The sequence below is a fragment of the Rattus rattus genome, chromosome 2 (genome assembly GCF_011064425.1).
Source record: "Rattus rattus isolate New Zealand chromosome 2, Rrattus_CSIRO_v1, whole genome shotgun sequence".
NCBI classification, from domain to species: Eukaryota; Metazoa; Chordata; class Mammalia; order Rodentia; family Muridae; genus Rattus; species Rattus rattus.
Window position 1 is genome coordinate 54,845,446 of NC_046155.1, and position 15,550 is coordinate 54,860,995.

The 15,550-nt window shown below is 42.7% G+C and overlaps 1 protein-coding gene across 1 annotated transcript; it reads right to left on the reverse strand.

The window, feature by feature from the left end:
- Positions 1–263: 263 nt before the first annotated feature.
- On the reverse strand, positions 264–8,410 carry LOC116891298 (pyrethroid hydrolase Ces2e-like). Its single transcript, XM_032892208.1, is given in 14 exon segments — positions 264–481; positions 1,191–1,417; positions 1,913–1,985; positions 2,369–2,506; positions 2,912–3,056; positions 3,294–3,374; positions 3,496–3,618; positions 3,908–4,018; positions 4,864–5,122; positions 5,204–5,337; positions 5,963–6,104; positions 7,421–7,596; positions 7,599–7,627; positions 8,248–8,410. Coding segments are annotated over 13 exon segments (1,674 nt in total). The 5' UTR covers positions 8,324–8,410; the 3' UTR covers positions 264–481; positions 1,191–1,230.
- Between the last annotated feature and the right edge of the window lie 7,140 nt (positions 8,411–15,550).

Consider the following 15,550-nt stretch of genomic DNA (forward strand, 5'->3'; position numbering starts at 1 on the left):
ATGAAACAAAGGGACTTTGCCCTGAGAAAACTGGTTAAGAAGAGGACAAGTTGGTCAAAGGGAGAGGGACCAGGAGTTCCCAGGGTCTAAAGAATACAGGATACATCCTCTTAAATAACAGAGAAAATGCTTTGAGGGAAACAAAAGGCATATTGAAGGCAAATTGGCACCATTGTAAAGGACATGAAATACTATAGATCTTGGAATACATGGCTTGAAAGCCATAAGAACAAAAAGGGCATGAGAATGAAAATCACATGGAATATCGTGAAAAGGTTGGTTTTATTAGGATTTTATGAATGACAAGAAGTCATTTCCATACATGGAGTAGCCATCAGGGTGCCAGGGACAGAAATCTCTTCTGCTACACATGCCCAGGAATTCTTTTTCTCTCCCATATCATCTCTAGGACACACACATAGTTGAAGATCTTCACATAGCTGTTTACACAAGTGTGGGCTTCACAGTGTCTGCAGAATCCCTGTGCATAAGAGCAAATTTATTATTACAGAAAGCCTACTTGGTTCTGCTGGTCAACCCCTACTCCTGGCCTTGCTTGAGGTGTCTATGAACATATCAAGTCAAGCTTTTCACAAAAGTGGATAATTGTAATTTGGGAAGGAAAGAGATGAGGTTTTCTCTATAGGGACAACAGGCACTGTTTTTGGTAGCTGGGATGTTCAGTGGCTGACATCAGAAAGGTCTAACTGCGCCCTGAAAGATTGTATTCAGAGATTGAATTGAATCTCAAGTTCATTTTCTCACCCTGTATTTCTCACGCCACAGAACTTTACATACATTTCTATTGTTTGCAAGTTATCCAGCTACTGTTCCTGAGATACAGGTCTTGCTATGTAGTTCAAAGTGGTATAGAACTACTAGGATCATGCAATATTTCTGATTCAGTTTCTAAACAACCATGTCCACAGGTTTGTATACCAAGATCTGCTGGTAGTTTGAGATCTATCTGGAGCAGCAGCCAGAACTTGTGTAGACTATGGGACCATGGGTCTCACACATCCTCATTCCACATCATTAGAGGAGCTTTTATTGAGTGCCTCTAATAAAAGATTGGCAGAATTTTGTGGAGGAGTGACAAATAGAGGGTTTGTCATATAAATTGGTAAAATGGATAATTGTATGTGTTATGAATGGTTATGTGAATGGTAGGATTAAAAGACTTTCCAAACCTCAGACATGAAGCCCACATGCCTTTCTTCACACAGGGCACTACAACTCTTTGTGCTTCTCCTGAGCCCCCTTTAGTTCCTGGATCTTCTGGGGCAGAGTCTTGGTCCAGAACTTCAGCCTTCTGGCCTTCAGGGCTCGACCCACAGAAGGCTGGATGTCCAGCTGCAGGTATTGATCATCATGGTCCATCACAGGCCAGTGGGGTAGACCCTCACTGTTGGGGTTCCTGTGGATATACCAGCCAGCAGATTCGGGTGAAGGTCACTTGATCCTGATTTGACTTAGGACAGTGAGTAAAGTAGGACAGGGGGTTAAGGGGACTATTGGGATGTGTGTGACCTATGAGTTTCTATTCCTTTTGGGACAAGGTTATTATTCCTCGTGGCCCATTTTCTTCCTCCTTCTCCAAGGCAAAAGCTAAAGAACATTACCACAATACTGTGGCCCACCCACCAAGTTACTGCAAGATGTCCAGGAACAAACACTAAGTGTGCTCTGTGTGTGTGTGTGTGTGTGTGTGTGTGTGTGCATGTGTGCATGTGTGCATGCATGCACATGGCAGCTGACTATGTGGTAAACTGCTTGTCAAAGTATACTCTAGAGTAGGGCAGACTCTCTCATGTAATAAAGGACCATACATGTGAAGGAGCTCATCACACACAAAGGGAGTTCTGGACAGCAACCCATCCTTGCAGAAGTTGAGGGAAGGGCATCCTCTCACCCATGCCATGCAAAGTTGGCCCAGTACTTCATTATCTTTCTGCTAAGTAGCTCCTCCTCCTCAGTGTGTGGAACTGAAGAGAGAAGGACAGGTACCCAGGTCCCAGCCACTTCATGCAGCTGCCCATTCATGCTTCACACTCACCAAGTTAGTGATCACTCAAGTCTAAACTATTGGTCTGGTTCCCTCCTTCCCTCCTGCCACAACCCAGGATCTAAAACTCTAAGTGAATTCAGCCAAGTTTGTTCCTGCACCATTATTTTCTTATCACCAATAACACAAGGTAGACTTGCAAAGGTCCTGATTACAACCTAATGTAGGTTGTGAGCTGTAAGACGGTGCACACTGTTTTCTCTCTTTCTATAAGGACTTGGCTTTCTTGAGTGGATTAAGAACTCAGCTATCCTTAAGATTTCCATAACTCCATCCAGATCAAGGAAATTCATGAAGACTCACATTTTATGTCACCAAATAGGTAGCCAAAGACAAGGAAAACTTCATCACCATGGTCAGCCTTCACATGGGATGGCTTGACATCCTTGAAGGAGCTGGACCGATGTTGGAACTCATAGAAGTAGACAGGAGCATGGGAACCTGAAGGTGAGGACATATAATGACATGGTGGCACTTTGTCCAGAACTACCCTGATACACATTTGGTGACAGATGCCTTAGTCTCGAAGTAGCTGGAATCAAAACAGCTGAGTGTGGAACCTCATCCTGGAGCATTGGATGTGGGAAAGTCCTCTATTCAATAATGACTCTGCCCTCTCTGGGGGAGTAGTTAGGACAAGTGACAGATACCTCTCAGCTGTTTCTTTATCTGTACTGAGATAAGTTGTCACCATCTTACAGTCAGTATAAGCATTTACCAGATAAAGACTGTAGGTCGTCTGAAACCGGAGATCTGATCCTGACATAGGTCAGGCCTGGACACTACAGGGCTTGTTTGGGACCCACAGATCTGAGCTTCTTCCTTCAACCTTGTAGATGTACTCACGCTGAAAATGTGCTACTTGGAGTGCAGGGATCATGAACATGAAGTCTCCCATCATCTCTCTGAACTGTGCTTGGAGAGTCTTCGGGTCCTCAGTGTCCCCCATGTACTCTTCCATTAGCAGGTCACCACACTCAGGAGGCAGCATCTACCACATTGTGATGAGAAAGAATGAGATTAAACAGGCACTAGGATAGGTAGGCAATAGCCTCAGGATGGAGAAATGCAAAAGAGGTCTGCTATAGGGAGAAAGCTCTGTGACCTTAGACAGGTATACACGCAGATGCATGGTTGTGTACACACATACACAAAATTTCTGGGGATTCTGTCTGTGAAAGTCATATAGGGATCTTCACAATTGTGGCAGCGCCCCCAAGATTCTCACCATTTTTAGGGCTGTGCTCTTTAGAACAGTTGGCAGGGTCTTTCTGGTTATTTCCTCTATTTTCTGAGCTGAGTCAATGATCTAGTATAGAGAGAATGTTTTTAAGTATGGCACAGCATGGATACAGATCAATAAATCTCTGAGTTCCCATTTCCTACCAGATGAGTCCCTAGGCTCCTAGAAGATTAGAAATGAGCCTCACCGTAGGGACAATCCAACCATACTCATCATTGTTGATGCCAATGATGCTGGGGACACGGTGAAAATTAGCAGAGGCCAGCAGCTCCTGAGGATGCTTGGGTAGGAACTCTCCATCACCACAGACCTGAGGAACATTCAAAGTCAGAACTGAAGGTGTTAATTATATGTTTTCTGATTTCCAATGAATGTCCTCCACTCCATCTCCTCTTTCTAATTTGCCTCAGGTTAGTTATTCTCCACCACACCTCCCCCATCTCATCCCTGAAGAGACCTTACATTTAAATTAGCTTATGTTGGTGTTGGTTTTGTACCAAGGACTAAAATGATACTAGCCATGGAGATTAGGTAATTTGTTCTTAGTATTTAGGACTACCTATAATACACCTTGCTATCTGCCATCTTCCCAGCCACACCATTCTGCCAACCTTATTAAGAAGCAGAATCTCTGCTTCACTCTTGCCTCTTAGGCACCGCATCAGGGGCTCTGAGTCCACATCTGCACAACCAGATAGATTGGCCACTATCTGCAATGAGAACAGGATGAAGCTGTCTTCCAGGCAGAGAAGTTTTCCCAGTCCCAAGACAGTGCCATACCAAATGTGTGTGGGCTGGAGCAAGAACAAAATTTTTCCCATTTTTCTTTTGCTCAATTGTGACAGTGATACACCCCCCATCCTGCCCTGGCTCTCTCTCCTGCCTTCCACTTAATTTGAGAAATAGTCTCTTGTTTTGCTGCAGCCTACTCCACTTTAGGTGGTCTGTTACTTTCTAAAATTTTTCCTGTTCCTGTCTCTCTTCTTTCCATAGGAACACCTGGATTAACAACATGTGTGTTCTGGGGGAACTGAACTCAGATCCTTGCACCAGTACATCAAGCTCTCTTGCCTCTGTACCATTTCCTGAACACACACATATTTTCTTTTGCCAGTGATGGAAGCTGTTAGGTACAGCTTTGATGAACTTTATATAAATGTTCAGCAAAACCAAACCAAACCAAACCAACCAACCCAAAAAGCCCTTTGTAAAAAGCACTTGATAATGGGGTGGTGATGGTGGTTCTAAATCTTGAGTCTTTAAGACAGCAATGAAGGGGGTTGGGGATTTAGCTCAGTGGTAGAGCAAGCGCAAGGCCCTGGGTTTGGTCCTTAGCTCTGGAAAAAGAAAGAGAGAAAGAAAGAAAGAAAGAAAGAAAGAAAGAAAGGAAGGAAGGAAGAAAGGAAAGAAAGAAACAAAGAAAGAAAGAAACAAAGCAAGCAATGAAAGGAAGTTACTTCCCATGGCTTTCATTTTCCCTACTAAGCACAGTACCAGCATACTAGAGTGAGTGCTAAGACAATAGGTCAAGGTTGGAGGGATAGAGTGCACTTACTCTGTAATCCACCTCAGAGGAGCGGGAGATAAGATCAGGAAGCACAGCTACTCCACTCTCCATGACAGCACCATGGAAGAGCCCCTGTGACATGGGGGATACAACATGTGAGGACACACTTGTGCCACCTGCTCACTCACCAAAAATAGTGACACGGTTGGGGTTGCCTCCAAAGTGGGCGATGTTTTGTTGGACCCAGTGTAGGGCAGCCACTTGGTCCAGGTATCCCCAGTTGCCTCTGGCGTACTGGTCTCCGGTGCTGAGAAGTAGAAGGGACAGGGATCACAGGGCTGTTTAGTTTCTGATCAGCCCACATTGCCCTGCCCTACACCAGACTCACCTGAAGAATCCCAGGACACCCAGACAATACTGGATAGTGACCACCACTATATCCTCAGTCGCTGCCAGCATGGAGCCATCATACATGGAAGCCATGCCTACAGTGAGTGCACCACCATGGATCCACACCATTACCTGGAGAAGTCAGAAGAGCTGTCAGGAGGCTTCTATCCAGTATAAGTTCAAGTAGGACTGCCTGTTAGATTATCAACTGCTTTGTATTTATACAACTGTGCACACACATAGGACCCCTCAGTACTTTAGACCCTGGATACAGATAAGGAACTACAGTCTCACCAGAATATTTCCAAGCTTCATTGTCATATCAGGATTCACAGCCTAGAGTAATGTCACCATTATGCTTAGACTCCCCAAAAGTATAGAGAAGCATTTTCTCTCCATAAGCATTTTTCCTGATTATGAATCAAAAGTATTTCCAAATCTCATCGGCCACAAACAATATCCCAAAGCTGGAAATTTGGCGTATTTCAGTGTTCAGCCTTTAGACACTTGACTGTATTTCTAGGGCTCAGGTTGGTTGAGAAAGCCCTGAGCTAGTTCCTGGAACACAACCTCAGACCTCCCAGTGCTCCATTGCTCAGTGTCTCATATCTAGAGTTGAGCTGCCATCATGGATAAGAAGGCTTTCTCAAACCCTCTAGGGTTTACACTCTAGCAGAATTCAGTTGTTTTGTGCTTTCTAATTTTCCTAAGAAAGAAAACTCCATTACCACCCAGTTGACCATGACCCAGCACTCACAGGCAAATTAGGACACTCATGGGCATGGGTTGGTGCATAGATGTTGAGATACAGGCAGTCCTCAGACATAGAGATGGGGGACAGGATCAATTTCATCATCTTCATATCCTCTGAACCCATCATATTGTCATTTTGTAGACACCTGATGACAATGGCAGGCAGTTAATTCAAGAGATGTTTGCTGGTCAATATCAGGTTTTTATCTGGGTTGTCTCTCAGCAACTTTTAGCCACTTCCCTCCAAGATGTCCTGCCAATGCATGGTTCTCTCTAAAGCCTTTTCCTACCAAGGTAAAGGTCACAAGCTCAGAGAAATCTATGGTAGAATCAGATTTACAGAGAGGTCTCCACTTGGGTGAATGCATATATTTTATTCTTCTTGAGTCTAGGGTCTGGAGAACTCCTGGAGGCTCTATGAGAATAATTTCCTGCAAGCAGTGACAATTCTCTTTGTACTCTTTAATGCCTATTGAGACAGTCTTAATTTTAACCTTGAGATAACACAGAATCACTTGGAAATATAGTATCAATGAAGGATTGTCTAGATCAGGTTAGCCTATGGGGATTTTCCTAATTCTCTTAATTGAGGTGGTAATCTTTCCAACTATGGGAGAAACCATTCCCTAAGAAGGTGCTTCTGAATAGTATCAACAGAGAAGGCTTTTTGAATATTAGGAGGTAGGTATGCATTCTTAGCCCTCTGGTTCCAGTTAAGGATGTGATATTGTTTATTCCCTTAAGTTTCCCCCTTGTAATGGATAGAAACATGGAGCTGTGATCCATAGTAAACTGTTTCTGTCTTAAACAGCTTTTCCCAGGAATTTTATCACAGCTATAAGAGACTAAATGAAGATACCTGGAAAATGTGGTATTATAACTACAAGTTACTATGGGATTCGGTGGACAACAATGTCCCAAAGAGTCATGGGATGTTCTTTACCCTACATCCAGAAACTCTCAGTACATCTGCTTCCCACATAATCTTTAGAGGAAGCTTTTACATGTTTCTTTGGATGATGGCACTTGACTCTTTGGGTTGTATCAGTGACTGTAGGGGATGGAGTTGTGAAGGACACATCACTGCTGCCCTCCTGAGAGACTTATAGTACACGATACTTGACTCTGGGCTCTTGCTGGTTAATGTGTTTATACTGACTCTCCCATGGTGGCAGAGATCACTTGGCACAATCTGAATCTGGAAACCGTTTATATCTGTTTCTCACTACAAAACCAAGAGATAACTCCCTGTAGGAACTGATCTTTGACCAGGAGACTGGCAAAGTTGTTCTATTAGAAACCTTAGCTATGTATCTTAAAATGCACAACACACTGCACATTATAGCAGAAAACTTCTATGGGATTGAGAAGAAGGAAGAATTTTATTTGGGTCCAGAGCTCAGAGCATGCTTTTACCCTGACTCCCACCCTGTACCTGAAATTGTCTGGGTCCAAAATTTACATGTCCAGATGTGAGGTCCCATCTCTCACACCACTCCGTGGCTCAGGGGCCTCAGGAGGTGCAAAGCATAGTGGTCCTACAGGAGGCTTGGCAAAAGGAATTCCCAGGAAGGTGTGGACATCAATGCCAGTGTCTTTCTCATGGACAAGGCTGCCTCTCACCTGGCCTGTGTGTGTGTGTTCCTGATGGGGCTGGCTGAGTCCTGGCCTGTGGGTGGAGAGGCCATCATGGTTAGTTTTGTCCAGGCAGTTTTCACTATGTGGTTGATTTCCACCTCATTTTCACTAGTGTCCATGGGGAAGGGAATCTGGGATGTGTAGGTTCAGGTATGGGATGTGGAGATAGGAGATTCTTCATACCCCCCAAGACAGGAACATTGCTCATACTCCATTTGAATGTTAGCAGGGCATGTCTCTGGATAAGAAGGAGACACACTCAGAGCCACTTGGCAGCATGGATGTATGATTTTCATTATCACCCAAAAATCTGTAGCAGCTACAGTCACACTTGGAGGAAGGAAGTGTCCCCTTTGCTCTCTTTCCTCTAACCCATAGGTGCAGTGCTCCTTAGACCTTCTTACACCAGAGTGGCTTTTTTTTTTCTGGCATGGGGTGTCCTTAGGCTTCCCTGAACCTCTGTGAGCTGCAGGGTTCACTTTGTGGGCTTTGGTGAAGGCATCGGGAGGCACACATTTTCCCACCCTTGTATTCACCATCTTTACCAGCTTTTTTCTCCCTGGCATCTTCTCTCCCACAAGCTAAGCTGCTGACTCTGAGAAACTGAGCAGCTCTGACCCTGTTCCTCATTGCTTACTGAAGGAGTCTCACCTCTCACATGCAGGACGAGAAGCAGGAGCCCACAAGTCACAGCATTCAGACATCCAGGACGTTTGTACAGTGTCATGGTCAGCTCTTAGATCTGAGTCTGTGTTGCTCCAAGACAGCTTTAGGCCACGGACAGGAGACAAAAGATGTGGGCCTTGCCTAGGCAGGAATTTGGGCCTAAAATAAAGTGGGCAGGAAATTCACTAGGGTGGGGCAAAGCTCGTATTGCCAAAGAAGAGCAGGCCAGCCAGAAGTCAAAGCAATCTTTGTTCCTGCTCTTTGGCCTCCTAGAAAGGTATATCATGGCATCTGAAGTCCTTCTGTAATACCAGGAGTTATGTATTCAAACCTAAATCTATTCAATCCATGATCACTTGTACTCACTGGCTAGATGTCAAGGTGATGGAGTTCAGGGAACAGGAATCTAATAGGGAAAACCTAGAGGTCTTCTTTGAGTAGGTTACATTCAATCTCTCTGGCACACATGTGAAAATCTCTCTCTCTCTCTCTCTCTCTCTCTCTCTCTCTCTCTCTCTCTCTCTCAGAGTCTATGATATAGGCAAAGGTACAGGTTCATACTGGGAGTTTGATAATCACAAAGGACCCTTGGCAGAACACACCAAAGAGTAGAGGATTAGGAACATCCACAATGCTCAGCTGATCTCCTACAGGATGTAATACAGGGATCAAAGTAAGCCTGTAGTCTGAGATTTGCCTTTGCTCTGTATTTTCAGATCCTAATAATCTATGGACCGATGGCCTAGCCCTGCAGAACTGTATCCTCAGTGCTTTTCTGTCTCTCCAAGAATAATGTGGCCAAGCCTTTCCCTATTAACGCTTGCTATTGTTTCAATGTAGTGACTGCAATGTACACCTGTACAGTCTGTTGTCCCAGCCCTCACTGGATGCTCCTCTCTCCTCTCAGTTCCTTGAGAAAAAGAACTGATAGGCTTTGGGGCTGCGAGGTTGTCTTCAGTTCCTCCTTTCTCAGGTCAAGGAATCAGCATCTTTAAGTTTCCAGGGCTTCCTGGTGCTTTTTAATTCAAGACTTTCTTGGCTGTGTAGAGGTTTGAAAGAGAATAGCATCTACAGCACATATTTGAATGTTTGCTTTCCAGTTGGACTGCTTTGGAGGAGTCAGGAGGTGTGCTCTTGTTGAAGGAGGTTTGTCACTAGGGATTGGATCTGAAGTTTCAAAAATCCATGCCAGGCCTAAGCTATCTCTCTGCCACCTGCTTGTGGATCAGGATGTAAACTCTCAGCTACTGCTCCAGCACTGTTCCTGCCTACCTGCTGCCATGCTGCCCACCAGGATGATGGTCCTTAACTCATCTTCTGAAACTGTAAGGAAGCCTCCAGTGAAATGCTTTCTTTTACAAGTCATCTTGGCCATGGTATCTATAGAATAGTAACTAAGAAAGCTGGGAAGGGGGAGGTGGAATCCATATGTTTTGTTACTCACTGTGCATCCATCCACAGTCCCTATGTTGATAATTGCCAAGGCCATAGCAAACACGTGGAATGAAGAAGACTCTCAGGTGCATTTCTGTGGAAGAAGCAGGGAGTGAGCACAGAAGTAGGTAGAAGCAGGGGAAGCAGAGATTCAAATTCTGTTGAAACACCTGCAATAGACACTCCTTCACACCCATTCAGTGCGAAGATATGGAGTCAATAATGCCCTCAAACATGTCTGGAGGAGATAAAAATGATACAGTCATTAAGGACAGCTTGCCATTTCCATTAAAATGTGTTAATATGATTAAGCAATTCTGGGCTAAAGGATCTTTAGCCCAATGCAAAGGAAAAAAATGTTTATCTCAAAAACATATGTTTAGAAAGTTCACAAGAGGGGTTGGGGATTTGGCTCAGTGGTAGAGCGCTTGCCTAGGAGGCACAAGGCCCTGGGTTCAGTCCCCAGCTCTGGAAAAAAAAAAGTTCACAAGAGCTTGATTGAAAGTAGTGGGAATCAGGTTGTTCAGGTGTGCATTAAGTGGGGAGTGGGTAAAATGTGTTGTGTGCATATGTGGAATGGCATAGTTTATCAAAGGACAAAATGCTTGAATAGTTTGTACCTCGTAATGGGATTAGTCACAAATAATTGCTTTTCCATGAAAGGATAGCCAGAGCCCTGGTGTTTTTAAATTTTATGCAGTTTCCACACTCTTCCATCAGAAAGTAGTCATGTGGTTGCCAGGAAGCAGAGACCAGGTGACGATCAACATAAAGGATCATGAGTGGATTTTTTTCCTTACACTCGAAGTGTGGGTTGTTGCTTATCTCTTACTCTTATGATAATTTACCAAGTTATCGCTGGTAATTGGTGAGTTTGATTTCATAGGAATCATCTGACAATGAATCTTTCCAGTGGTAAGAGGGCTACTTAGCATCTAAAAACCCCTTTGTGGAATGTCCTGTACATCAGCAGAAATGAGTACCCCACAGAGGTGTGTTTGCAGCAGGAGCTCAGTCATGTCACTGGGCTCCCATGGAAGTATCAGGCAAAGACCACTTGTGTTCAAAGGATGGCTCTCCGCCCTGCCCCTCTCCTATGATTGTTACTATGATTGCTCACTTGGGATGGATATAGGAGGAAGGAGCACATAATGGGATGGAAGCAGCTTGAATTCTAACCCCACAGTAGCTTTTGAGCTGTAAAAGAGTGCACACTTGATCCCATCCTGCCTCAAAACTGTTTCCACCTGGAAATATACTTCTTGCCGGGCAGGGCCCAGAAGTGTGAAATCACTATCATCTTTTGGAACTGTAGTTGTACGGTGGCAGGGGGTGTCTTCAGTGCCTCTCATGAGCTCCTCTATCAGTGGGTCACCAAACTCAGGGATGATCTTCAAGACCAGAAACCATTCAAAGTAGGGGAATATAATCAAGTCCCATATCCAAAAAGGCAATTGCAACCTTATACACTTATTGATTCATCTCATGATGCTCATATTCATCTGAAGAAAGATTTCACACTTAGTGTATCTAAATTTGGTTTCTATTTTGCTTTGAAGGGTATGAAGTCAAAAGGTCATTGATTTGAGGTAATTGGTTCAGGGCAGTGAGGCCTTTGTATTCCACACCCCATTGGCCCCCTTTCTACATGAAACCATGATTTAACAAACTTTGTGAAAAGTCAGAGGCTTTCCTCTTCCCTCTGCCTCCCAGGCAACCAACCAGAACATTCAAGCCCATCTGCTCACACCCAGACAGGATGGACAGCAACTGAACAAGAATTAGGCAGTGAGAGCCTGGCTCCTTCTTCCAGGAAGGGAAAGGAAAGTTTCCAACATCTCCAACTGAGTGTGTGTACCCTGCAAATCTCATAGTGTCCACTGTGTGCATGGTGGTCAGTGTGAAATTGTTCCCACTTCCCCAGGCTGACCAGTGACAGCCCAAGGAGCCATCTTACATCCTCACAAGATTCTAAAGACAATGAAGATCACAAGATACGATTGTGCTGGGCAAAGAAAACATTCAACTCAAGTGAGGCAGAGGGATATGGATTAGTTCCCTTGAGACCCTCAGCACCTTGTGGCATTTTATCCAAAATTGATCACATACTTGAACACAAAGCAAGTCTCAACAAAAACAAAAAATTGAACTAACAGCCTAAAGTCTATCTGACTGCAATGGATTAAAACTGGGCATCAGCAACAACAATAACAACAGAAACTCATGGAAACTGAACGACTCTCTACTGAATGAAAAATGAATCAAGACAGAATTTAGGAAGAAATTACAGTTGAAAATTGAGTAAAAATGAATATACAACATACCCAAACTTATGGGACATATTGAAGCAACTTCATATTACTAAGAGCTTACACACATACGTGCAAATGCACACACACACACACACACACACGTGCACACACGCACACACCCAAGCATGTGCATACACATACACATACATGCATGCGTGCATGCTCACACACAAATATTGGAAAGATCTCACAGAAGTAACAGCAGCATACCTGAAAGCTCTACTAGAACAAAAAAAGAAATCACATCCAAAAGGAGTAGATGGCAAGAAGTAATCAAACCCAGGGATAAAAATAAATAATTCAGAAATAAACAAAAAGCAATACAAAGAATCAATGAAACAAAAGTGAGTTTTGAGAAATCAGGAAGAGCTTCCAATCCTTATCTAAAAAAACTAAAAGTTGGAGAGAGAAGATTCAAATGAACAAAACTAGAAATGAAAAGAAGGGCATAGCAACAGACACTGAGGAAATCTAGAGAATCATAAGAATATACTTTTAAAAACCTGCACTCTGAGAGGGTCCCCCAGGCATCCCCCCTCCCTGGGGCATCAAATCTCTACAGGATTAGGTGCATCTTCTCCCACTGAGGTAAGGTAATGCAGCCCTCTGCTACACATGTGCCAGGGGCCTAGGACCAGCCTGTGTATGCTCTTTGGTTGGTGGCTTAGTCTGTGGGAGGGAGGATGGGGAAAGAACTCTTTGAGGGGGGACTGGGGGGATCATTATATGGGATGTAAATAAATAAAAGAATTAATAAAAACCCTCTGCACTCCACATAATTGGAAAAACTAAAAGAAACAGACAATTTGCCTTATACATACCACTTACCAAACTTAAATCAAGAAAAGGTAAGCAATGTAAATGTATCTATAACCCCTAGTGAAATGGAAACAGTCATTAAAAATCTCTCAACCAGAAGAAGACCAGAGCCAGATGTAGTGGGGAATTCTACCAGGCTTTTAAAGAAGAGTTAGTGCCAATACTCCTCAAATTATTTCACAAAATAGAAACACTGTCCAATTCATTTTACAAAACCATGGTTACACTAATACTCAAATCACATAAAGACCCAAAAAGGGAAAAGAGTAACAGATCAATTTTTCTTATAAACACAGATGCAAAAAAACAATCCTCAATAGATTACTTGAAAACCAAATCCAAGAATACATAAAAAATATCATCCACTATAATCAAGAAGGCCTCATGCCAGAGATGTAAGGATAGTATAAACAACCTAAAAAAAAACACATGATCACCTCCTTAGAAGCAGAAAAGAACTTTGACAAAAATCCAATATCCCTTCATAATAAAAGTACTGAAGAGATTACAGATACACCCCCAAAAACATAAAAAGACAGTTTTCAGCAAGGCCATAGCCCATGCCACCTTAAATGGAGAGGAGTTCAAAGCAAGTCCACTAGAATCAGGAAAAAGACAATGTCATCCACTCTCTCTGTACATATTCAGTATAGTACTTAAGTTCTTAACTAGAGCAATAAGACAATGGAAAGAGATCAAGAAGATACAGATTGAAAAGGAAGAGGTCAAAGTACCTGTATTTTCAGATGATAGTATGTATAAGTGACCTGAAAAATTCCACCAGGAAACTTCTACAGCTGATAAACACTTTCAGCAAAGTAGCTGGTGTTGGCATATTTGTTTATTATTTTACTGGGTTCTTATCCTTTTACCTCCCTTCCAACCCTTATTTCACCCTAGTTTCTTCCACACTCCCCAACCCTAGGTAGGAGAGAAAGAAAGGGCAAACCAGCAATCCAGCGATCCAGATCCAGCGATCCAGCGATCCAGCGATCCAGCGATCCAGCGATCCAGCGATCCAGCAATAGCAAATGAATCAGTAGTGGAGGCAAGAGCAGGGGGAGCAGCAGCTGCCACAGTGTGATCCCTGCTTTCTCAGGCCTCTGGCACTTAGACCGTCTTCTGAGTCCCCAGAATTAAACTATCTGCAGCTGGCAAAGATCATGCCACTCCTAGAGTTTGAGGTAATCATAGTTAATGGCTGTGGACAAACTGAAGCAGTCCCATATCCCATACCTGGGATTTAAAAAAACCATATTAACACAACATAACTGGCTTTTAAAAGAAATCAAAATTCTCACTACAAGTTGGATACAAAATTAACTCACAAAAATCAGTCCCCCTCCTATGTACAAAAGACAAATGGACTGAGAAAGAAATCAGGGAAATACACTTCACAGTAGCCTCAAATCATGTAAAATATCTTCAGGTAACTCTAACCCAACAAATGAAAGATTTATGTGACAAAACTTCAAGTGGTTGAAGAAAGAGATTAAAGAACATATCGGAAAATGGAAAGATGTGTCATGACCATGATTCAGTGGATTAAGTAAAAATGACCATCCTATGAAAAGGAATCTACAGATTCAATGCAACCCTCACCAAAATTCCAGCATAATTCTTCACAGAACAGGAAAGGATAATTTATAGCTTCAAACTGAACACAAAAACCTGACTCCTAAATCATTCCTGAGTAATAAAAGAATTGCTGGAGGCATCACCACACACTGTTCAACTCAAGACCAAGAATTAAATTGAAGACCAAGACAAATGCACACACATACGGACACCTTATTTTTGACTGAGAGGTCAGAAGTACACACTGGAAGTAAGATAGCACCTTCAACAAATGGTGCTGTGTGGCCGCATGTAGAAAAATCTAAACAGATACAGGTTTATTACCCGGAATAAAAATCAACTCCTAATGGCTCAAAGACCTCAATATAAAAGCAGATATACTGAACCTGATAGAAGAGAAAGTGGGGAATAGCCTTGAACTCATTGGTACAGGAAAAGCCTTTTGAACAGATCATTAGCACTAAAATTAACAATTAACAAATAGGAATTCATGAAACTAAAAGACTTTAGTAAGACTAAAGGCACCATCAATTGGACAAAATAGGAGCCTTCAGAATGGGATAAATTTTCTTTTTAACCAACCTTACATTTGACAGAGGGCTAATATTCAAAATATATAAAGAATTCAAGAAACTAGATATCAAGAAAACAAATAATCCAATTAAAGTGGGATGTGGACCTAAACAAAGAATTCTCAATAGAGGAAATTTAAATGGCTGAGAAACACTTTTAAAAATCTTCAGTATCCTTAGCCATCACAGAAATGCAAATCAAGACTACCTTGAGATTCCATCTGTAAAAATGGCAAAGCTTAACAAGGCAAGTGACAGCTCATGCTGGTGAGGATATGGAGTAAGAGGAACACACATTCATTGCTGGTGGAAATGCAAGCTTGTACAGCCACTATGGAAATCAGTATGGCAGATCCTCAGGAAGATGGGAATAGATTTACTTCACAATCCAGCTATACAACTCTTGGGAATACTTCCAAAATATGCTTTTTCTACCAAAGAAACACTTGCTCAACCATCTTCATAATATTCAGAAACTGGAAACAAGCCAGATGTCCCTCAACAAATGAATAGCTAAAGATGTGGCATATTTACAAAATGAAGTATTATTCAGCTGTTAAAATATATGACATC